This window comes from Watersipora subatra, unplaced genomic scaffold (assembly GCF_963576615.1).
Source record: "Watersipora subatra unplaced genomic scaffold, tzWatSuba1.1 SCAFFOLD_80, whole genome shotgun sequence".
Classification (NCBI taxonomy): Eukaryota; Metazoa; Bryozoa; class Gymnolaemata; order Cheilostomatida; family Watersiporidae; genus Watersipora; species Watersipora subatra.
This window is the reverse complement of record NW_027045388.1, coordinates 246,224-273,053: the sequence shown is the minus strand read 5'-3', so window position 1 is coordinate 273,053 and position 26,830 is coordinate 246,224. Positions and strand designations below refer to the sequence as shown.

General features: G+C 30.3%; 1 protein-coding gene across 1 annotated transcript in view; it reads right to left on the bottom strand.

The window, feature by feature from the left end:
• Positions 1–26,830, bottom strand: part of LOC137410410 (leucine-rich repeat protein lrrA-like) — a 166,571-nt gene that overhangs the window by 104,186 nt on the left and 35,555 nt on the right. Inside the window, exons 4-6 of the mRNA XM_068095830.1 lie at positions 25,391–25,531; positions 20,676–20,816; positions 12,812–12,952 (exon numbers count right to left, since the gene is read on the bottom strand). Coding sequence (XP_067951931.1) covers positions 12,812–12,952; positions 20,676–20,816; positions 25,391–25,531 — 423 coding nt within the window. The remainder of the gene's footprint in view (positions 1–12,811; positions 12,953–20,675; positions 20,817–25,390; positions 25,532–26,830) is intronic.

Genomic DNA, 26,830 nt, shown 5'->3' with positions numbered 1-26,830 from the left:
CGAACCTTTTTCTGTTTGTTTTATTATTTTGATGTGTATGAAAGTCATCAAAATTGTTTAACCGTACTACCGAGACATCGCTTGTTCTCATCATTATCCCAATTGACATTTCTACATGAAACGACTTTCAGCAGAGTCAAAGTTGTTCACCACGTAACTGAAGGTTTTTATTCAAGTTTCCAACAAGTATTATAATGTTTACACAGTCTTTAAGTCTGTCTGCACGGAATAAACAAACATTGTAATTTATTTACTGTAGAATTAGTTGGCCCAGTTGCTGCACAGTATCAATGAAAAATTGCTAGTTATGGCTCTGCAAATTCTAAATTTGTTAGACCAAATACTAACCAATTTTTTTCCAAACTAAATTAAACGTGTGGTACATTGTCCTGACATTTAGATAACTCTCATCAAAATATGTCTTAGTAATTTAGTGCCTGAGTGATGAGTTGGTAAGGTTGCAGCCACGGATGTCAAGTTTTTCTAGTGAACACAGATTATCAACCTTAATAAGGCTTGTTGAAACCATCTGATTGGAGGAGAAGTCTGGCTCTCCCAATTTGGTGAGAGAAATACTTTTGCAAAATATGGTTTACAAAGTTCCAGGTAAAAAGAAAGCCAACTTCAATGCTAATTCTTACATGTGAAAGCAAATATTTTAACTACAATACAAATTATTTGGTGATTTAGCTTTACATGGAAAATGGTCAGACATGTTTTGTTCAATATACCTAACCAAACATATTCACTGCATACATTCAAACATTGAAATAAAATAATTACATTATAGCGAAGGCTCCTATGATATGCTGTATCTATCAAGAAGCCTTTGCTATAATTTTCATTAGCCATCAAAAAAATACGTGAAATCTTGTTGGACATTTTTCAGCTATGAGTTGCTGACTCTTAGCCAGCCTCATTGGATTCAAATCTAACCAACAATGTTAATAGGACATCAAAATTTATGACCAATAAACATTAACTTATGTGTACGTTCATTATTGGGCATTGTAGACATTCAAAATAAAATCCTATAACAATTAAATAGAATTGTGAGATATAAAAATAATCAAATATGCATAAGTTGAGTCATATGAATGTTAACTATAGTAAGTTATGACGCTTTTGGTTCTTGTTTCCTCTTACCTGAGCGATGATTTGGTCAGCTTGCAAGAACGCATGTCAAGTTTCTCGAGTGAATCCAAACTTTCAATGACAACAGAACTAGCAGAATCTATGGTACAGTAAGCAAGGTCCAGCTCTTTAAGGTTGGACAGTGAAGCAATTCTGAAACAGAAGGTCCTGTACAATCCAATGGATTCAAATCCTACCGTTTATGATTACTGTTGCAAGATGACGCATATATTTCTATAATAATCTGAGCTTTACGTTTCCATTCTACACGTTAACAGTCTAACTATACATACTTGAGGTAATCACATGTTGGAAGGCAAATATTACATTATATCGAGTAATATGAAAATGCTATGCCAAAAACTGAAACAATAAAGTAAAAATAAAATATTAATTATCAATTTGTTGATGAGACACAGAATCATAAGGGTAGATTATGCAAGAGGAGGAAAAATATAAAATTCCAAATTTTCTGAAAACTATTTGCTAATTATTTTAGGTTTCATGAAATGCAGCAAGTTTAACTGAGACTGAGTGTGGTGAAACTTTGAAAACCAATTTTTAGTAGCCATCAAAGACCAGTGTGACTAATGTTTTAGCCATTTCTCAGAGATGAGTTGCTGACTTATATACAACTTGATTAAAATCAAATTTAACAGTCAGTTGACAGGGCAGTAAACTTAAAGGACGTTATGCATTAAACTATACACATAAAATTAAGGAATACTAGCAATTACTACCATCACCTTTTATTAATTTTCAAATGATTGCAATGCAAATGTACATTTTCACACTCACAATTTTTAAAATTACAATAAAGATAATACAAACTAAATATTTTTCTTTTCGATAATTCAAATACAACACAGTTATATTTTTGAAATCGATAAAACTTTGAGGTTCAAAAAAACAGTTTCATGTAATTAGCTTCCACTTACCTACACATTTTCATTTTTACACATTTCCAAGTTATTTCTGGTGAAGAATGCCAAGAAAAAGTTTTTTTTATGAAAATGTTCATCAAAAAAAAACAAACCCCTGAAAAATGTGTTTTTACATTATTTTTGCCTTACCTGAATGTTGATTTGGCAAGTTTGCAGATAAACGGTAGCATAAATGCAAATTTTGCAGAAAGCAGACGCTGGGACAAATAAATGGAGAGAAGTTTAATTTAACTAAAACTAAGTTTTAACCTATCAAAGTTTAGTAATTATAACTACATAATTATAAAATAAATACTAAAATATAACTAAAGCTATAACTATAATTAATTAATTACGCTTAAATTCTTTTACTTCTAATAACTAACAAATGAAGAAAAACTGGAAACTGTGTAAAAACAAAAACAAAAACCTGAATTTGTTTTAAGGTAAAGTGTAGCTTCCCATCAATACTTGATATGTGAAAGTAAAAGGTTGTCAAGCACAAGTTGATTACAACTTTCTAAAAATAAAAACTATTAATTCACAGAGTTCTCTGACAATTTTAAACCAAAAATTAAGAATTTTATAGCTAATTACTCAATTCAATCTCATTAAAGATATGAATAAATTAGTTACCATTGTACAAGCATTCAATTTTTATTAAACATTTTAGTTTTGCTCTGCTTCGCTGCTCTGCTTTATTATTTTGATATATATAAAAGTCATCAACAATTTTCAAGCATGTTACCAAGACATCAGTTGTTCTTTTCATTATACCAACTTCCATTTCTACATAAAAAAAATTCGAAAGAGTCTAAGTCGTTCACCACGTAACTGATTGTTTCTGTTCTAGTTTCCAGCAAGTAATATAATGTTTAAAATGTGTTTAAGCCTGTCAGTATAGAATAAAAAACATCGTAATTATTTTACTACAGAATTAGTTGGCCCAGTTGCTGCACAAAACCAACGGAAAATTGCTACTTATGGCTCTGCAAAATTTAAAATTGTTGGACCGAACACTAAACCATTTTTTAAAACTAACTGCAACTTGTGGTACATTGTCCTGACATATTATAGATAAATCTCATCAAAATTTATTTTTTTACTGTATTACCTGAGAGGTTGGTGAGGTTGGTGAGGTTGCAGCTACAGATGTGAAGTTTTTCTAGTCAATACAGATTATCAATCATAATAAGGCCTGTTGAAACCATCTGATTGTAGGAGAAGTCTATATCTGTCAATTCGGGTAGTGAATAATTTTGCAAAATATGGTTTAGAAAATTTCCATAAAAAGAAACCCAAGTTCAATGCTAACTTTCTCATGTAAAAGCAAGTATTTCTAATAGAATACAAAATATTTGGTGATTTAGCTTTACATGAAAAATGGTTAGGCATGTTCCTTTTAATATGCCTAGCCAACCATCCTTACTTCATACATTTATACGTTGAAAGAAAATAATTAAATTATAGCGAAGGCTCCTATGATGCACTGTATAACTCATGTAACATGAACTCTACATAAAGTCAAGATTTCATGTAAAGTTTTTGCTTCCTACAAGGTAAAAAATTCCATAAAAGATAAAGTAAAAATTGGGCAAATTCTCGAACTCGATTTCAACATGAATCTGCTATACTGCATCTGCGAAACAAAAAATGATGTGCATTCAGCGTTACACTTATTATACATGTATATACAACTTCGCAACAACCTAGTTCATTGTTAGAAGTTTTAATGTGTCGACAAAACAGAGAGAACGGTAGCTGCCCTATTGTTAATAAATACAAAAGCGATTGATTGTTTCAGGTGTTACAGCATCAATCCACCAATCTGTATGTCACGAGTTGGATCATCATGTAAAGTTTTCGTTTATCCTAAAATAATCTCCTGGATACATATGATGACGAGCAGGTAGTATCATCTGTCTGCAAAATATTTTGTCGTTTTCTTTTTTTAGACATGAAATATTTGTTATTGGTTTTACTTAGCCGTTTAGAAAAAATCAGCAAATTGTTGCAAATGGATGTCGAAGAAGTGCGTTCCCATCAACTTGTTGTAAATTTCATGCAATCATGGTCCATGAAACCAGTGAGATTCATCATAAAAAGGAAAAAAGTGGTCGATGCTAGCTAATAATGGTCCAGTTTCGGTAAAGTCCACAAATTGAAAAATAGATCAAGTATTTGTATATATATTTAAATTTAAATAAAAAATTTATTTTGCATATGCTCGTAGGGGTGAGTTTAGAAAGATCTTGGAACCGTTTAAAGTATTTACATAAATTTTACGGTTCATATAACATAAAATGCCATTAACGTAAACGTTCTGGGAGTGAATCACTTACAATGTAAAAGCGCCCACTGTATACCAAAATACCTTGTAAATATCTTAAAACGCCATGAAAAAGGGAAAGCTTTGAAGCCCTCTGCATACACATTAATATTTTGTAGGAGGAGACTGTGAGTGTAGCAAAACTTAGTTTAAGACTAAAAATAACCAGAACTTATTAGTTGTGTTTCATGGTGTTTCTAATTTTCATTAATACAGCCCTTTAATATCCAATGAAGAAACTGAAATATTTTAATAAACTGCAAGTTTGCATCTCAGAAAAGACTTTATTATATGGTAAAATCCATTTTTACACCTTATCATGATATGGTGAAAATATTTTACCTTGGCTATCCCGCTGCAAGAAAATAATTACTACAAATTTTATCATTTGCTTTGAATGTATGATATATATTCATAATATTCATTAGTCATATATTCAATAAATGAAATTTAACTTTAAGACTGTTCGACATCAAAGTTGCAGTAGTTTTATTATTCGACATATACAACATTTGGAATGAAGAATGGTTGAAAAACTGAAAATATTTGTGATCAATGAAAATATATTTTTTATATAACATGCAGATGCTGAGTTGAATAATCGTTGGATATTTTGAGTAAGGGTAAGTTGTGTTCATGTTCTTTATCAAAAGCTTGGTGAAGCGTTGCGTATCCAATTGTTCAAGATACATGTAGTTACTTCTTTATAGTAATTCTAATTTATATTCCAGCCCCTTTGTGCCTTTCAACATTTTTAGAGTCCATAAAGTGTTTCTTTACTATCTTTAAGGTCAAATGGCATACCAATTGCTAGCTTGAAAAGCATATTAGTACATTAAATAATTCACAAAAAAAGATTTTTAACCTAGCTACAGCCAGGCGAGAAATTTTTTTAATAATGACCACAGTCATGCATGGCAGTTAAAAATAGCTTGGCAATACAACAAATTTCGTACAAATGCTAAACACTGACTTTTTTGCGGATGATTGTGGATTTTCAAGCTGAATTTTTAATTGAGTATGTATGATGCAAAAAATGTTTGAGAGATCTATGAAATTGCATCAATAGGGCATTTGCTGATTTTTAGTTACAATCGGATTATATTCATACTTTGATAAGGATATTATGGTCGAATTTGGACTTATATTTGAAGTTAATTTATTTTCTAGTTGCACACAGTTGCGGCATGTGGTTGTGGAACTTTATATGGAACTTATATGAAAAAAACGGTGTCAAAGCAAACTCTTTTGACAGTTAGAAGGGAAGCAAAACAAAATTAAAATCCAGGAAATTTATCTTCAAGTTGCTAGTAATTCTATTTAAAAAAGCAAGTAAAAAACCTCATTTAGTGTTAGATCTAAATATTCAGAGCGTACACTTAATTTTCTTCAAAATGACAACCTAAAACTTTATTATTTTCTTATAATAGATTTAGTCAGCTTCTTATGTTATTTACAAGTTATTAAAGTTTAATTTATTATATTGATAAAAGAATTCATAAAAAAGTGACTGATGGTCTCATTTTTCTAATATTATCCCACACTTTCACTGTGGAAACATGTTTTCAAACAGTGGAAGTTCAGACTTAAAAGTTAGAATGAACCATTTTTGCTTATTTTACCATAACTGTATTACGATTGCGGCTGCTCTGACAAAAACACAAATTTCGGAAAAAAAATCCCAATTCCACCCTTCCTCAAAATATCCGGAAATAAGTTGTCGTTTCTGAACCCAATCTCAGAAAATTTGTGAAAAACTTGAGAAAAAGTTATTTTATTTATGTAAATTGTATGCATTGTCAAAAGTAAAGGAAGATAAAAGAATATAGTTTCAACATTTTTATTTAACAACTTTAAAGCTGTTCAGCACGATTCACATATTAAACAATAATTGTTAATGCGTTTTTAATTAGCCAAGAGTTGATATGAATGGACGATTATCAATTGCAACCACATTCACCGGTTAGAGTAAAAAATAACTTCAACATTTGTAACTAATCCATGTTTTTTGTGAAAAACAGGAAATTGGTTTTACACGAATGTAAATTGTAAGACTTGAGTTCAAGTTGGGTACTGGTTTATGGTAAATTTTTATACTTTTCTGATGCTAAGAATTTAAAAAAAGATGTTATAGAGTTCATGGCTACTAAACTATGTTGCAATCTCACAATGAAAACAAAAATATTAGCAAACTCAAACAAACTATAAAAGTGGAAAAACAAATATATGAATTAATTTTAAATTAAGGTAAGTTATTGCTGTATTTAAATAAAAGAGTGTGTCATAGATTACAAACAAATCTCACCAAAGATTATCATAGAAATCAAACTTGCTTGTTTTTATTTCGAATTTGATTGAAAAAGTATTCAACCAAATCCACTTTTTGACTAAATATTGATAAAAAGAAGGCAATGCATATGCTCATCATATACCTGTATTTTATCATTTTCTAAATTACAATTGAAAGATAAAATGATTAGTACATTTTTACGACTCATTCAAAAGTGAACCTATTCTATTTCAAAACTGATAAAATTTTAGACTCAGACAAAAAACCAGCTTCATATGATTGGTTTCCATTAAAAGGTACCAAGCCTTGATAGCAATCATTGTGGTGCAAAATAGTAAATCACACAAGATTGTTTACATGCTTTATCAGAGTACATAAAACAGCAAAAATCACTCAAACAATTTCTAAAACAATTTCTCAAGACAATTATATTTCTAAATATTGACTCCTCCAAAAAAGAAGTTTATATGTCACCGAATGATTAACATATGAAAAAAGGCATCAATTGTGATTAGTTGTTGATTAGCAGAAATCAACAAATAACAAAAATATTAAGTGGCCGAAAACCCTAGCTTATATAATTATGAGAAAACTAGTCTCAATCTTTATGATTCATTTTTATTAATGATCTGTGGGATTGTTAATGCAAAATGATACTGTCACAAGGTTAATAGGCACTGAATTTGCAGAAAAATATAAAGAGAATTTTGCAGTACACTTGTTTACATTGTGAAATTTAACTGAATGTCTCAGCTTATTACTATTTAAACAATATAAAGCTGTAGAGCACAATTTGAGTAGTACTGACTCTAAATAGTTAGGCAATTTTACCTTGTTACAGCAACTTCTGAATATGAGTGAACAAATCTCCAGTGCAACTGCAATTCTACGTGGCAGTTAAAAATAGCTTGATACAAACACCCATATTTTTGGTGAAAAACACTGCAAAATAACTATTCGTTGGTATATGATGATATATTGTAATGTATACACTACATAAAAATTGAGGGTCAAAAAGAACCGCTTCATTCAATTGGTTTCCGGTAAATAGTAACATGTCTTATATATACTGTAAAACCTCTGATTGAACAAAATGGCGCTCCATTTTTTCAACTCTTCCTTTATAGTGGCTATCAATTAGACGTGGTGTTCAAGTAAAAGCTGAAGTTTTATTTTTCAAAGGACTCGTCAGAATTTTGAAAAATTATTTTCTGCCCTTCAAGGGTAAATCAATTCTTGCCTACATATTTTGCCCTCTTTTTCCGGTTGGGCAATCTTAAAAATTTTGAATGAAATACATCTGCTCACTTACCAACAATTTTTCAAAGTTATTTTAATCAATACGCCTAGAGAAACCAAAAGATATTTTGAAAGCTTATATATTTGGCTTGCAGTTAACCTGCAATGATATTATAGCCTGTGTCAAGCTTTGCAACTTGATGAATTTAAAAAAAAAAGTTCACTCTAAATTTAAGAACATATTTTTATTTTATATTTTTATTTAACAGTTGTACAACAAACCTCATTGCACTTATTGATATGTTTGCTAAAGTTTGCAGCCAAAACTAGCTTTTTATGTGCAATAGACAATGAATTACCAGCGCCGATCAATTGTAAGAACAGATTACCGCAACGATGCTATAAAAATAATGCTAAAAATCTGCAAATTTTAAGGTTACATAATGATAAAATTTCACATGCTACAAACATATATTTATGACCATGATGCATAACTAAATCATACTTACAAAACTTGCAGAAACCAAAAATTAACCTTTTTAAAATTAAAATATTTGCGTCATTTGCTCAATTACTGCGTTCTGTTGGTTGCTTTTGATTGAACGAACATTTTCTGGTTGTCAAATACCTTCCACAATGTCTTCTGATTTCCAGTATTTTTTCAGAACTAGTTAACTAGTGAATATTGGCATTTAAACGATTTTTTAGCAGAGCAATACTTTTACGAGTTGTATTTAGCGCAGAGGCAATGTATAAACGTTTTGCCCACTAAATGTAACCACTGGCAAAAACCTAGTCATTTATCTACATGTACCAACGCAAATTTAAACCGTCTTTTATACAAATGTACTAAAAGTATCAAGACTGCGTTCAACAGAGAGCTACTACCAGCCAAAAACAGTTATCATTGATTTCCATAGTGTTTCTTTCAAAGTTTTAATGGGAAAAACCTAAGAGTTGAACAATGAGATAATTAGATGTTGTTGTTGTAAATGATTCATTTTTAATACAATTTTGTGAACACTTTTTACTGATCACTTGATATAATAGGTTGACAAAAATAAAAAGATTATCAAAAGAGCGGTCAAATGGAGATGGTTCAATTAGACAGTGGCACTTTATTTTTTTATTTCTTACCTCAAAGTGGTGGTCAAATGGGTAGCGGTCACAGAAAACATGGTTAAGTCGCTAATCACAAAGTTGAGTTATCTGAATTTTAAGCTGCACTAACTGATTTTATAATATTGGTAGCGACTTTTGTAACACGTGCATGTGGACCAATCAAAGAGCGATCTTTGTGAATCTGAAATCAGTTTAGCCAATAGAAGTCTTTAACCCTCGGAAAAACTCCTTTAGAACCGTCACTATGCTAAACAGGAAGTACTGAAAAATGGCGCCCGATAAATATAATCGTTTCTTTTTTGTCGACTTTTAAGATAACTTTGACATTTTTGACACTTATATGAGTACGTTAGTATTCCAACTGATGTCAAAAACAGTGAAAGTAAAAAGAATTGTGATGCTATTTTTCTAACGATTCTTGCAAAATTATTACAATATTTAATTGTAAGAAAAATTATTCAATATAATAAGAATACTATCAGATTTGATTACTGTATAAGAACAATTATTCATATTTGCAAGATCGAAGTATATAGTGACCTATGGTGTGCAATATGTTACTGTTGTTATTTTCTAAACTTTGTTGATGATTTGGCTGTTCCAAATATTGCGATACTGCCAAGCCGTTTTTAATATCTGCAAAATTAAGTAATACAATTTCTAATAAATATGCAGCTATTTCTATGACAATCAGTTAAAATTTGTTTAGATTTTCAAATTCAGCGTAATTTTTTGATAAAAATACAGAAATCTAGATAAATTTCACAAATTTTTGATATTGGTTGCCATGACGTTTTGAAATGTAAAAAAATTGTGCATTGCTTTTCGTTTCTCAAACTTTAACGCCAGTTTTCTCGGAAACATGTTTCCGCACTAATGATAAACATGCTTTCAGTTTTTTTGACCATTAAATCCGCTGTAATTAAGCTAGAATCAAAATTCTTTTTGCAAAATAACTGTGAGAGTTTTATCCTTCTGCTAGTATAAATAACTCTAAATCTTATAATCCCGACTTAACCGTGGTTTTTGTGATCATGACACAAATAGTGTTGGAGTTCAAAAAGAGGTGGCATAAATTACAGGTTTCTCGGTATATACACATATATATGTATATATACACATATATTTGTGTATATAAATATTTGTACTCAATTATATATATATATAATTATGTTATATATGAAAAAAAAAAATATATATATATATATTTATGTATATATGAACATTTTTTATACTGATAGCTATATATTGATATATATATATACAAATGTAGATACGCAAATATATATATATATACATATACAGCATATATATATGAAACATAAAAATAAGTACATATATATATATAAATATAGTAAAAATTATATATGTGTCTGTATATTTTTATGCATTTGTATATTTGAATACATAAATATCTATATATATTTTTAAAAAGTCTATCAACAATCTTAAGAAAATAATGCTAGGAGTTATTTTCTTGGTTACACTTAACACTAAATCATGTGATTTAAACATTAAGCCCATTTCTATCATTTTGGTACAGCTTTTCATTTGAGTCAAACCACGCCTTAAGAGTGAATTGCACGAAACAGATTTCTAGCACTTTTACTGAAAATTTACTTTATTCTCTAAATCTTTCTATTATTCTATACTCAACTAATTATCTTTCAGATTTTTAGTTTGGGTTTCTCATTTTATATGCTTATGCACACAATTTTAGTTACTATATATATATATATGTATATATATACCCATATATATATACATATATATATATATATATCTAGCTATGTTAATAGCTATAATTTAAACAAATGAACTACATGCTCACAGATTTATATATAAATATATAAATATGTGTTTATATATAAATATGTGTTTTTATATACATATGCATATATAAATATATATATATATATATTTTTCAGTGTGAATTCATATGAAAACATTGCTCTTAATTTAGATATGGACTTACCCGAAAAGAGGTTGCTCAGTTTACATGACCACAAGTTGAGCTTTTGTAATGAGACCAGTTTTTCCATGCCAACAAGATCATCAGAACACAATTTATTTAAGCTGATACCTAACTCTCTCAGATTGATCAGTGATTCCAATTTGATAACTTGATCATAGGTTGCCATAGGATTACTAACATTAATCACGTCTAAATACATAATGTTGATGATACCTTTAAGACAACTGCTAGCAATATTTCATAAGTTTGCTGGAAAAATAAAATTGTTTTTATTGCTCAAATTTTATGCTGAATACTTGCAGAGTTTCAACAAAAAATATTTTGTAAGGATCACACCAAGTAAATACATGCATATTGCGCTGTTGCCTGATTTATAGCAGTTGACTCAGCTAGACGACATCTAATGACCACTGTTCTAATAATGAGCCAATATAAAATACCTTGCCCCAAATAATTATATAAGTAGTATTAGGTGAAAATTAATAAAATGAATGCTCACCAAATGTGTCAATATAAATTTGTGGAGTGTGGTGAAGCTATTTAGCTGTTCTTAGCCAATTACTACTGATTACGTCCAGCATGAATCTGCCTATTGTACCGACCTAATTGGTAGATCAAGTTTAACTTTTGACATTGATGCAAAAAAGCTGCCATAACTTTTTTTTTTTTATATTTTTAAATAAAAACATGTCAAAACACAAAAAACCTCTATATCAGTTGATACTTATTGCTTGCAGTTACCCCGCAACAAATTTATAGCTTTTGCTGAAATTTATAGAGCTGTCAATCTTCTAATTTATTATCATATATTTGAAAGTGTTTTCATTTTTTTAACTATATTTAACAATGCTGCACAAAAACTCATTGCACTCGCTAATTAATATGTTTTTTTTTAAGTTTGCAGCAAAAATATGCATTTCTTATTAATAGTAGAGGCATTACATGTATGAGTCTCGATCTAACAAAAGCTGAGTTTAGATAATGGCAATGATGATATAACATGGTATGCTACAAATCTGCAAATTTATAAGTTATATAATAGCAGTATATTTAATGCAATGAGGATATATTAGTAAAGGGTTAGGTAAACCAACCAAGCTTATAATACATGGGGCCACTAACATCATTGCGTTCAAAAAGTATTTGCATAAGTTGGTTAGCCAGTTGCATTCTGTTTATTGTTTTCGTTTGGCTTCATTTCATTTCCAGCCTGTTTGAAACATTTCAATATGTCTTCAGGCTTTTATTTCTGGTCACCACTTCTCAATTAGTTGATAGCATCTAATTAATTAGCATCTAAATAATCTTTTAATTTGAGAAAAACTTTTACATGTAGCCATTTAAAATACATACTTATTTAGTGGAAAAAGAGAAACTGTTAGTCAGATGTACGCCTGTGCGCTAAGCACATAGTTTAGCCTTGAAAAATTACTACATATTCAATTAAAACAATTTACACCGACATTTTGTTGCTAAAGTACAAATTTCAAAGAAAACCAACAACTTTTAAAATTGCCTATCACTAAGTAAACCCAAACTGCCGGCACAGGTTTGTTAAGTTGTTGGATAAAACTCTCGCTACAATATAGACAATTATGCTGCAGAAAGTGTTAACTCACGTAATAAATTATTGTGAATTGTTATACAATCAAGATTGTAATAACCTTGGATGTTAAAAAAATTATTTGCAATCATAAAACAAAATATTATAATAGTCATGCAATGCATCCGAATATAAAAAAGTTTGTAACAGTCTGAAACTGTCCAAACGATTGCACAGAGTTTATCCTTTGACTAACCTGAATGGAGGTTTTGTCACCTCACAACACCTCATGTTCAATTTTTCTAGTGACACCAGTGTTTCAAGGCCACCAAAACACTCAGAGTCCAGTTTACAGCTGCTGACATCCAATTCTTTCAGATTTGTCAGCAAAACATGTCTGTAGTGAAAGTAAAAACAAAATGATATTGTAGCTGGTGCCGGAAGCCAAGAATGTAAAGATGCTAAATAAATTTATTTAAATAAATATTTCAGCTTCAGTTTTTTCACTTTCAGTTTATCCCAGCATAATAGCCATTAGCTGTGTGTTTCAAGAGTTTATGTGTGTTAATTTGTAACATTTGGCAGATTATTATAACTACGCATCTTACTCAAATTCGCAATATCTCGTTTGATAACCAAAATAGTTATCTGGCCTGTGCTTTCAATGAACAGAGATTCAGAATTCAAATTATATGTTAAACAAAAAGCGATGTTGCTGCAAACTACCAAACATGGTAGTCAGCGCAATGAGATTCATCAAACTCTCTTACAAATTTATAAAATATAAAAATGCAAACTTAAATTCAAATTTGGCTTATTAAAGAATAAAATTCACTGTTAAAAAACTGTAACAGATGATGAGATACTTGTATGCTGTCTGTAAAAAATGTATGTCAGCCAGCAAAGAAAGTTGTTTTTCAACATTTCAAAGCATATTTATTTATAGATCTATGACATTTTAGAGATAAGTTATAGCTGTTTTCTGACAGCAATCTGAAGTTCATATTTTGCGAATAATCAGGTCGCTAATTTGGGTGCTCTCCAGCTGCATGCAGCAAGTTGCAAAATGGTTAAATCTCATTCATTCCATTATATTACTTATAGCCACTGGACCAAAAGGTTTTCCTCTCCCACTGAGGCGTGTTAGCAATGTTCTTAGACTTATGTAAAAGCATTAAAAATAAGTTATCCGATGCTAAATTGAGTTGCAATGTGGAGGTTTTTTAAATAGCAAGACTGGACTTAGATTATGTAATTCAAGTTTGTTTTATCAACTGTAAGTAATTTGAATTGTGATACTATTATACATATTCCTTTGCAGAGACACAAAACTACATATTTTTATAATTGTGTGATTATTTCAATAATATACTTTATGCAAACAAGACTACAATTATAGAAAATTACTACAGGAGTGGTAATCACAAACCTTCACTGGTAAAAAACAAGATGAAAACATGAACAGACTTTGTTGAAACTGTGCAACTATGTAGAATTAGATGCTTATATAAAAAAAACATTATCTCCATATGGTCACTTGACAGCAGAGCAGTACCTAGAGTAGGTGGTTACTTTACTAGCAATACATTATTGCTATTGCTATTATTCTTGGAATTGCCGGTATTTCAAAATTGTAAATACCTAGGAGTAGGAGAGAAATTTAGGGGTGAAAATTCATTGCGAAGTTAGTGGATCATTAAGAGCTATTCAAAACGCAATTGAAATTAACTAAGAACTATTTTTATTTGCTTGCCTTCAAATCTATTTTGCTACAAAACCAAATAAATTACATCCTTAAGCAATGGAATCAGAAGATATAAGCAAATTTCAAATTTTATTTGATCTAATATATATTTAGTCTTTCAAATTAGTTCACGAGTCATTTAACATATATATCTTACATTAATGTATATATAATGTTTAAAGTTTGTGTGCATTCGTGTATTTGGCGATGTAATTTTTCAGCTATAGCTTTTAGTTGAGCATGTACCCACGCATTACTATGCTCTTGTTAAGAAATATTGATCATGTATAAGAAATATTCTGGGATTTAAGTCTATGGAACACGATATCTCTACGTCTTCTTTTCATTAGGGCTAATTTGTTCCGGCTAGTGATATCAACAATATTTTATTTCAAACTTATACTTTTGCGTGTTTGTGCTGATTATATGCTATTAGGAGGCTTTTGCTAGACAAGTTATCTATTATGATCAAAACCGATAACCCGGACAAATGATAAAAATTTAGTTAAAAGTTTGAAGTTTATTCAAATACTTACTAAAACTTCTTGAAAGTATTGGATTTATAAACTAAATTCATTTATATTAGATTTGATGTTTATGTTACACAGCGGTCTCACAGAAAAAAACACTTTTCTGGTAGTACATTGTAATGTTATATTATCTTGCAGATTATAGCAACAAAATGCACTAAAGTCATTGGAGGTATTTATGGCTACTAAGGTTAGCATATGGTTTTGCTACTATTTTTAATAAAGACGATTTTGATGATTTTTACGAAAAGATGATGAAAATAGGTAAATACCACAGGTTGCTATACCACCCTGTGTATTTTTATAGCCTACGATATTTTTTCTTGCTAATTTTTGAATGTCAACACTGAAACAAACTAAAATCATGTAATTGTATACCAAGTAATTTTTCATTTTAGTTGTAGCAAAACCAAATATATGTAGTCATTACTTGCTAAAGATTTTACATTTACATTTAAGAATCTTTACACTTTTATTTTTCATGTTGAACTATTTAAAAAAAACTCTTCTTTTGAGTTACGAGGTTTAAAAGTTGAAGTTGTCTGACAAAGTTGGAAAACATTGGCAGTTTTTTATTTTCTATCTTAATTTATTTCAACTGCACAAAACCCTTTTCTCATGATATGTAGTTAGAAAGTTAGAGCGACAAATATATTTATATGTTAAATACAAATAAATTTTTTGTCCAAAGACTTATTTTATTCCTCAGACAACACCGGTTAGTACAGCTAGTATATCTAAAATTATAGAAGAAAGAACTTTAGACAAAAAGGCTTAAACATAAAAGTTTGCTAATAAAATGCAATATCTAATCTACGTTATATTGCTGAATAATTATTTGTGCAAATATATATACATATATATATATATATATATATGTATATATATATATACATATATATATGTATATATATATACATATATATATACATATATATATATATATATATACATATATATATATATAGATATATATAGATATAGATATATATATATATCTATATATCTATATATATCTATATATATATCTATATATATCTATATATATATATATATATATATAAATATATATATATATTTTTATATATAGATATATATAGATATATATATATGTATATGTATATATATATATATCTATATATATATCTATATATATATATATATGTACTAGCTGTGTTACCCGGCATTGCCCAAGTGATAAAAAAGTCCTTGGACAGTAAATTGATTTGTATTTAACATATAACAACAATTCCCATTCTAACTTTTAAATTACATATAATGAGATAAGTGTTTTATGTAGTTGAAATGAATTAAAAGAAAAATAAAAAGAAATTTGAAGGCTTTAAAACTTTGTCAAAAATCTGATATTTTCAAGCTGTTAGCCAGGCACAGTGCCAGTGTGAAATTCTAGTAAGCTGGTTAATAAGATAGGCTTCTAATGTTCTAATGGCGGTAAGCCTTGAATTTGTGTCTGCATTGTTGTCCAGCTACAACTATTCTAATAATTGCTATGATAGCCAGACAATGAATCCTACCAATGCACATACGAACATACTTTGATACATATATATATATATATATATATACATATATATATATATATATATACATATATATATAAATATATATATATTTATATATATATTTCTATATAGTATATGTGGTTTACACTGTAAAGTAAAGTGCTCAATAATTGAGTCGATTAGAGCTGTGTATGAAGTTTATTAAAAACTACAGGTTAAAATCATTACTACTATTAGTTTCATGCAATCGTGTTGCAATCTTCAGGTAGAATGACTAAAATGTATAATGTACAAGCTATAAGATTACTTATTAAAGCTGCGGGCTTAACACTATTGTGTGATATATATATATATATATTATAGTATACAGCAAATTATGTAGTCAAATTATGTTATTGAGCTAATTAGATGTTTTCTGGCATGCCGGCATGTGGATATTAGCTCACTTCTAGTGTTAAGGCTGGCTAACTTCGGTTCGATTATGATGAAGTACTTTTCCCATAGACATAACTGGCAAGATTTTGTTGATGTGTTGTAAGACCGCACTCTTTCGGCTAATATCCACATGCCGGCATGCCAGAAAACATCTAATTAGCTCAATAACATAATTTGACTACATAATTTGCTGTATACTATAATATATATATATATATATATATATATATATCACACAATAGTATTAAGCCCTCAGCTTTATTAAGTAATTTTATAGCTTGTACATTATACACTTTAGTCATTCTACCTGAAGATTGCAACACGATTGCATGAAATTAATAGTAGTAATGATTTTAACCTGTAGTTTTTAATAAACTTCATACACAGCTCTAATTGACTCAATTATTGAGCACTTTACTTTACAGTGTAAACCACATATACTATTCAGCTCCTTCGGTTGAGCACTTTATATACACGGTACAGAATGGAAGCTACAAGGTTTGAATACTCGACTAAATGTATTCCGATTCCATCAAGAAAAGCTTATATAAAACAACTTATACAGCAAACTGAGAAGTTATGCAGAAGAATGAGATGGAAAGCCTTTTTTCATCTAAACAAATCTGCAACTGCAACCCAAACAGAAAACTTTGGATTCAACTCAACTAAGTCTCCACCTACAGTGAAGGAATTGGCGAGATTCGAAGACAAACTCACCCACATGATCAGAAATATCAAGTTCAGAAAAATCCGATGCAACTTCCAGCACAAGATGAAAAATGATCTAAGGAAGAAACTTAAAGAAAAAACCAAAGTTATTGTGGCTGCAGACAAAACTAACAATTACTATTGCATGAATACTCAGACCTACCAAAGCCTCTTAACCAACAACACCACGAAGGACTACAAAAAGATAACTACAGCTTCAGTAGATTCCATCAATTTAGAAACAAAGGCATTTGCAGACCAACTTAATATCGCAGACCGCATATATAAAACTAGCGAGCAAGAAGCATTTATCACCATTAAAGACCACAAGGGTAACTTCCCCGAGAAACCAACTTGCCGGCTTATTAATCCTAGCAAATCGGAGATAGGCATAATCAGTAAACAAATCACGGGTCGCATCGACCAAGAAATACTCAACCAACTGAATTTAAATATGTGGAAAAATACAACTTCGGTGCTATCCTGGTTTAAAAACATTACTAACAAATCCCAGCACTCTTTCATTGTATTTGATGTTGTTGAATTTTATCCCTCAATAACGGAAGATCTACTTAACAAAGCTTTAACGTTTGCGTCTAAATACACAAATATATCTGACTTGGACTAGCGTATAATACACCACGCAAAGAAATCTATACTCTACAGCGCTAATGAACCATGGGGTAAGAGATCAACTGCAAACTTGTATGACATAACAATGGGCTCTTATGATGGAGCAGAAAGCTGCCAACTTGTCGGAATCTTCATGCTACACCTTATTACTGAGAAGCTTGGCAAAAACTTTGGCTTATATCAAGACGATGGTCTAGGACTACTAAAAGATACTGCACGAAACATCGAGCACACTAAAAAAGAACAATGTGAAATATTCCGTAAACACAGCTTACGTATCACCATCGAAGCAAATAAGAAAGTAGTAAACTTCTTAGACGTAACTTTAAATCTTAACAACAACAGCTTCAAACCGTATAGTAAACCTAACAACACAACCACATATGTACACAAAGACTCAAATCATCCACCATCAATCATAAGAAACATACCTGAATCCGTCAACAATAGACTCACTAACATTTCGTCAAGCAAGCAACTCTTCGAGGAAACAAAAGCCCCATTTCAAAATGCACTTTCTAACAGTAAATACAACTTTTCTTTAAAATACCAGAGCAACAACCAAAACAAAGAAGCCAGTCAACACAGAAACAGGAAACGCCAAACAATATGGTACAACCCTCCATACAACAAAGCTGTTAACATCAAGATCGGTAAACAATTTTTCCAGATCCTGGAGAGTGAATTTCCACCAGAACACAAATTACATAAAATCTTCAATAAAAACTCCCTAAAACTGAGTTATAGCTGTGCTTCTAATATCAACCACATAATTAGCGGGCACAATAAACAAGCACTATCACAACCAACCAACACCGACACAAAATGCAATTGCAAAAATCGGGAAAATTGCCCTCTAAATGGAGAATGCCTTTCAAAATGCATAGTATATCAGGCAACCGTAGAGTCTGAAGAACGTGATGGGCAAGAGAAACAAACGTATGTAGGCCTCACCGAAACAACTTTTAAAACAAGACTAGCCAACCACAATACATCCTTTAAATATCCTACGGAAAGGCTACAAACAGAATTGAGTAAATACATATGGGACTTAAAAGACAAGAACATTCGCTATAATATAACCTGGAAGATCATCAAAAGAGCGCGGTCTTACAACACATCAACAAAATCTTGCCAGTTATGTCTATGGGAAAAGTACTCCATCATATTCGAACCGAAGTTAGCCAGCCTTAACACTAGAAGTGAGCTAATATCCGCATGCCGGCATGCCAGAAAACATCTAATTAGCTCAATAACATAATTAGACAACATAATTCGCTGTATACTATAATATATATATCACACAATAGTATTAAGCCCTCAGCTTTATTAAGTAATTTTATAGCTTGTACATTATACATTTTAGTCATTCTACCTGAAGATTGCAACACGATTGCATGAAACTAATAGTAGTAATGATTTTAACCTGTAGTTTTTAATAAACTTCATATATTTATATATATATATATATATATATGTATCAAAGTATGAGACTAATAGTAGTAATGATTTTAACCTGTAGTTTTTAATAAACTTCATATATTTATATATATATATATATATATCTATCTATATGTATCAAAGTATGAGACTAATAGTAGTAATGACTTTAACCTGTAGTTTTTAATAAACTTCATATATTTATATATATATATATATATATATATATATATATATATATATATATATATATATATATATATATATATATATATATATGTATCAAAGTATGAGACTAATAGTAGTAATGATTTTAACCTGTAATTTTTAATAAACTTCAAATATATACGTACTAGCTGTGCTACCCGGTGTTGCCTAAGTGATAAAAAAGTCTTTGGACAGTAAATCGATTTGTATTTAACACATAATAACAATTCACAGTCTAACTTTCAAATTACATATAATGAGATAAATGTTTTGTGTAGATGCAATGAGTTGAAAGAAAAATAAAAATAAATTTAAGGGTTTTAAAACTTTGTCAAAAATCTGTTACTTTCAAGCTGTTAGCCAGGCACAGTGCCAGTGGAAAATTCTAGTAAGCTGGTTAATAAGATAGGCTTATAATGTTGTAATGGTATTAAGCCTTGACTGTGTGTCTGCATTGTTGTCTAGCTACAACTATTTTAATAATTGCTATAATAGCCGGACAATGAATTCTACAAATGCACATACGAACATATTTTGATACATATGTAAATATAATACATATATATATATATGTATGTATATATAATACATATATATGTTCATATATATATATATTTATATATATATAAATATACCGATATATCTACATGTACATGTAGATATATATGAAAGAAAAAGTGAATGAAATATAAAATCCACAGATTATTCGCAGTCTCTAAATTAACTGCATGTCTCAGAAATGCAGAAAAAATTTGTGGCTAATAGTCCAAAAAATATGGTACTTTAAGTATAGGTCCACTGAATCGATTTAGTCACACAATGTTTCCATATATAAGCAATTTTTATCAACGTAAAACCGGGCCAAAAAAAACTTATCACGGAGCCTAAATACAGACTTACCTAAATATATGTTTCGGCAGTTCGCAGGAACCCAAGCTGAGATTCACTAGCGAAACAAGCTTGCACACGCCATCAAGAAAATCGGAATCCAGCTTACTATGACTGACATTCAAATACTTCAGACTGGAAAGTGAATCAAATCTGTAACACATATTCTTAAGTAATTTATTCGATGCAACAAAACATCAACTTTGCAAGAGTATATTACGCTGATTGAACATTCAAGGCAGCTATTATATCATCAGTTTAATGCACAGTAAATTAATTAGAAGTACAGAAATCTATTCCACTTGGTCGCTTAAATTACCACATCTGTGATATGTCGTGAGTTTATCTGCTACCCTTGGTTTTTTAGTTTCATTCAATAACGGCAACCTACGTTTAAAACTTATTTTATTGTTTTAAAATGAATAAATAAAAAAGTACAGTTTAATGCATTTTACTGCGCTGTTTATTTTATATTTTGTCTTAATGTTATTTCATTGCATTATGTCCACTCAAAGTGGCTTTCATTTGGAGATGCATGGCAAAATGTTCTGTTATTACCAACTTAAATTATGAATTTAGAGCCACAGCCAATAAATACAAAAGAGCTAGCAACAAGCTTACTGAGACTAGCATTTAAATCGATTTTCTACTAGAAATAGCTGAGCACAATGTTTTTAAAGGAAATTAAATTTTATATACAGGGAACTGGTAAATAGAAAGTTTGTCTATTAACAAAAATGTCTAGTATTGGATTTTCCCCTTTGATTATTTGCCTCAGTCAAGTTTAGTTTGACTGAAGAGAAGAATCAGTCTTGACTTATTCTTTATTTCTTGCTTGAAGGGAACAATCAAGATAGGCATGACTAGCTTGAATAGTAAACACTATTGCTTAGCTAATGTAGTCAGGCTACTATTCACCTTTGTCACATTACCATTTTTTGTATGGAGTTCAGTAATCTATAATCGATATATATATATTTCTCACAGTCCGTCCATCCGTCGTTGGAAATCCGGCTATAGATTTTAAAATCTTGATTTTTTGCCATCTGATGGATTCGATCTCACAACGGTTTTTTCATCGATGATCCATGAAGCAATCCAGTATTTCCGGATGCTTTACCACTGAGCTATAACGCTTTTTATAACGCATTTTTATATACGTTCTCATATAGCGGATACGCTATGCGTGTGCAAACTGTAAATTAGCCCTGCTAAAAAAAGCTATTTAAACATTGCCATTAAAACTTCATCTTAACTCACGACGAATTTAACTGATACACATGTGCTATTTATTTTCGCCTCGGGTCCACGACTTACATTGCTACTGTTCCAAAATATTTTGGGACCTAAATATATGCAATGCGATGCTTCTTTGTTTTTATTCTTTAAAGCTGGTAAGTTTTCTCAAACTATAAGTTTGATGATTTAGTAGATATTATAAACGTTACCAAACTGGGTGTACACGTTTCGTCGACATTTTTTACCTTAAATACCTGTTATTTACTAAACATCTACATTTAGTTACTAATTTATTTCAGCTGTTCAGAAGACTTTTACAGTTACATTATATTTCTTCTTAATTTTACTTCATAGAATTATGTCCACTCAAGGTGGCTTTCATTTGAAGATGTATAGCAAAATGCTCTGTTATTGCTGACTTAAATTTTGAATGTGGGACCACACCCAATAAATACAAAATAGCTAACAACAAGCTTACTGAGATTAGCAACTAAATTGATTTTCTTCCAGAAATAGCTGAGGTAAATGTTTTTAAAGGAAATTAAATTTTGTCTGTAAGGAACTGGTAATTAGAAATTTGTCTATTTATGAGCAAAAATATTTAGTATTGGATTTTGCCCGTTGATTCTTTGCCTCAGTCAAGCTTAGTTTGACTGAGGGGAAGAATCAGTCTTGACTTATTCTTTACTTCTTGCTTGAAGGGAACAATAAAGATAGGCATGACTAGCTTGAATAGTAAACCCTATTGCTTGGCCAAAATAGTCAGGCTATTATTACCCTTTGTCACATTACCATTTTTTCTGTATGGAGTTCAGTAATCTATAATCTCTCTCTCTCTCTCTCTATATATATATATATATATATATATATATATATATATATATATATATATATACATGTATATATATACATGTATATATATATATATATATTTCTCATATATACTTCTCAAACTCCATCCGTCCGTCGTCGGAAATCCGGATATAGTTTTTAAAATTTTGATTTCCTGCCATCTGATGGCAGTTTTTCTCATCGATGATCAATGAGGCAATCCAGTATTTCCGGATGCTTTCCCACTGAGCTATAACGCCTTAGTAAACCTTTGCATTTTTATATACGTTCTCACATAGCGGAAACGCTATGCGCGTGCAAACTGTAATTTACCCTTGCTAAAAAAGCTATTTAAACATTGCCATTAAAACTGCATTTTAACTCGCGACGAATTTAACGGATACACGCGTGCTATCTATTTTAGCCTTGCGTCCACGACTCACAATGCTACTATTCCAAAATATTTTGGGACCTAAGTATACGCAATGAGATGCTTCTTTGTCTTTTTTTGTTAAAGCTGGTAAATTATCTCGAACTATCAATTTGATGATTATTGTACAGATTATATACGTTACCAAACTGGGAATATACGTTTCGTCAACATTTTTTACAATGAAAATATACATAAACAAGCACAATCAGCAAAAACATCTACATTTAATTACTAATTTAGTTCAGCTGCTCAGAAGACTTTTTCACAGTTACATTATTTTTCTTGCATTCTCATTTGGTACATGGCGTTCCACAATCATTAAATACAAACTAAATGATTGTTTGTTTAAAAAAACATTTTACGTTATTTCTTTTAGTTCAAATTAAAACATCTTTGTTTGGATGACTTTATGATTAAATTTATGATTTAAATTTGATGAATGTTTATCTGCATGGAACGGTTAATTAGAATTGTTTTCCATTTATTAGTAAACATATTTAGCATTGAAATTTGCCCTTGATTCTCTGCCTTAGTCAAGCCTTGTTTGACTGAGGCAAAGATTCAGTTTTGACTTATTTTTTACTTTTGGTTTAAATTGAGAAATTAAGCTAGGCATGACAAGCTTGACTAGTCAGGCCTAGTGCTTGGCCTACTGCGTTGCCAACAAAGTCAAGCTATTCTTCGTCTTACTCACATTATCATTTTCCTTTTATGGAGTTCAGTAATGTAGATATATAACATACCACGCAAATAAGCCACACGTAGAACAACCAGTACAAGTACACGTATAGCATCTCCGGATCTTTACAAAAAGGTTCGAGTTTATAAAAGTGTGAAAGCTATAGCTCATACCTGTAAATGTAGTTTCTATTACCAAGAAATTCAATTTTCACAAGCATGGCCTAGAACCGTAATGCAGGAGAGATTAGTTGATGCTAGTCATTAAAGGATGATAAAAATGTTCTTTGTTTCTTATATTTGTAAGTCCAATTAATTTGGCAGGGTAACAATAACAATTCGCAACATGTGAAAGTTGTGATTGTTAAGTAGATAGCTAAGTATTGGTATATCATTCTATCATGCTCCATTTAATAACCAGAATGGTAATTTAAAATAATTTTCTTTCCGCTGTCGCTTCTGGTTGATTAACATATAACATTTAATGTAAAAATTAGCTAATGAAATTGGCATACTATTAAATATTTTGTGCATATAAAATGTCTGCTAAAAAATTGTGCATGAATATTTACTACAATGTTGCGATATAATGCTTAAACATAAAATCACAAGTATGTTTCATGATATGAAATATCGTTTATCTTGGTTGATGAAATTCGACATCAAATAGTTGTTATTGAAGCAAAGAGTTAGATATTTTGACTAGAACACTCGCTTGGGACTTATAAATGGTTAATGACTGAAGCAAGTTATACAACTTTCTTTAAATTTTTAAACAGTCTATTATCATTGCATGCCTCGAGGAAATATTAAACCATCAACTATTTTGTAAACCAAAATAGATTTTGAGCAGATGTGAGCTCGTTCACCACTTTACAATCACTATAGCTTTTTGAAACTATGAAATCAAAGTGCTAGTTTAAAGGTAAAATATTTACTTTAACAATTTATGGGGCGTAATTTTTGTTAGAACTACATGATATTATTTTAAAATAATTTGAAAAATACTTAAAAAAATATAAAACTAGTTTACATATAACTACCAAACAAAAAAGTACCACGGATTCTGGCTCATTCTATGGAAAGTACTATCAAAAACTATGCTAAATCATGACACTGGCCTCACAAAAAGCTAATCAATTAGATTTTGCAGGTAGGCTAAACAAAATATCTACTAGTGAAACCCGAACAAACAAATTTTATATTTCAAACTGTGAGCAGAGACACTAACTAACAGCATACTGCTTGGAAAGTTGATGCGACTTGTACTTATTAGTTTCAACTTCAAATATTTTCCAAAGATTGAAAAAATATTACACAGCAAATTGCTTTTCAGATCTATTTTATTTGGTAAAAAAAGTTCATCAGTTGTGAAATAGGTGGTTAATTTATAAAAACAAGTTCAAATCAACTACAATATAACTTTTTACGGCACAAAAAGTAGTTCACAAAAATCAGAGCTAAAAAAAGATACATTTTATTTGAAAAAATTTCATAAATAACACAATACTTAAAAAACCGTTTTGCCTAAAAATTTTAGACCCACCTGATCACCGATTTAGTTAGATCGCAACTAGCCAAATCAAGTTTATCTAATGAAACCAGATTTTTGATGAGAACAGGCCCAGTAAAATCCCTTTTACAGTAAGAGAGGTCCAGTTCTTTCAAATTGTCCAATGCAGTATTCCTGTAACAAAAATTTAAAGTAAACTAGCTGTGCTAGTTGTAGTGTAACAAAACAATTTATGGTTTCATGCAGTATATTAAATAGGTGAACAGTAAACAGTCAAATATTGTTGGATGAGCGCAAAAGATTTGGAGATTAAAATTTGAAATATTGGTGGTTGATAGCATGAGTGTTTGGTCTTAAAGATGTGGTAGCGTAAAATTTGAGTTGATTCTAAAAGAAAGAATTTTTTTGTCTATCTGTTGATCTGTTGTTTGTTGTGTTAGGCGATCTCATTTTCAAGATATTTGAAGAACAACATGCAAAAAATGATCGCGGCAAAAATGCTCAGGCTAAAAAAACATGCCCAGACTTATTCAAAAGGATGTAACGAGTGATACAACCTGTTTCTATCTCTAGTATTCACGTCAGCTATTGCGATAAAGTCTATTCATACGCGGATCTGTTGGCATGAACTTTGTTTTTGCATATGCGCATGTTGGCTGGAATAAAATTTTAAATCCAGCTACATATAAATTATTGTGAATGTCTCAAATGCCTTAAATAAGGGAAACTCAAAACTTGTCATATTAGCTTTCTCTAAATGCTGTGTATACATTTGAGTACCAAATGCGATTCTGCCAGTCTACGGTAATTAAGTTGTCGAGTTAACTTATTTCATCGTGGCTTTTGTATCAGCTAAGTTCTCAGTTACTACCCACACCGGAAACTAGCTACTAAACAAAATATGGCATGCCGCCAACTTTGAAAATAATATGTTTCGATATATGGCGAAACCAGCTGCATCTCAAAAAGTCATGTATAGTCAATGTTATCTGGTCATTATCATCTAGTATCATTATCAATTTGTAAAAAAATGGCTGGTCACATTTGATTAGTTCATTCAAGTACAAAACAAATGGTTTTATGAGATGACCCAAATAGTGAACGCATAAAAACGTCAATTTCGTTGAAATAAATTTACCAACTTGTTTTTGCAAAGGATTACCAATGCCCTTATTGCACCTTGTTGTCTGTTGGTAGACTCAGCTGTTTTCACTTAGTATGGTAGAGCATAACATTTTTTGAACTTTGTATTTAGTCCATTAGAACAGAGTAGAGCTATGCAAAGGTACCAGGCAATGAATACAGCTCGGATTACACTTCATAAATCCATTCATCAGCTAAGATTTTAGAACATATGGCAACAGGGCTATGATGTATTCAATTTGTTCAGCAAATCATGTTTACATTGTCTTCAACAATATTATTTTATTGTATAGTTTTTCCAAAACCAAAAATCATTCATCCATCTATTTA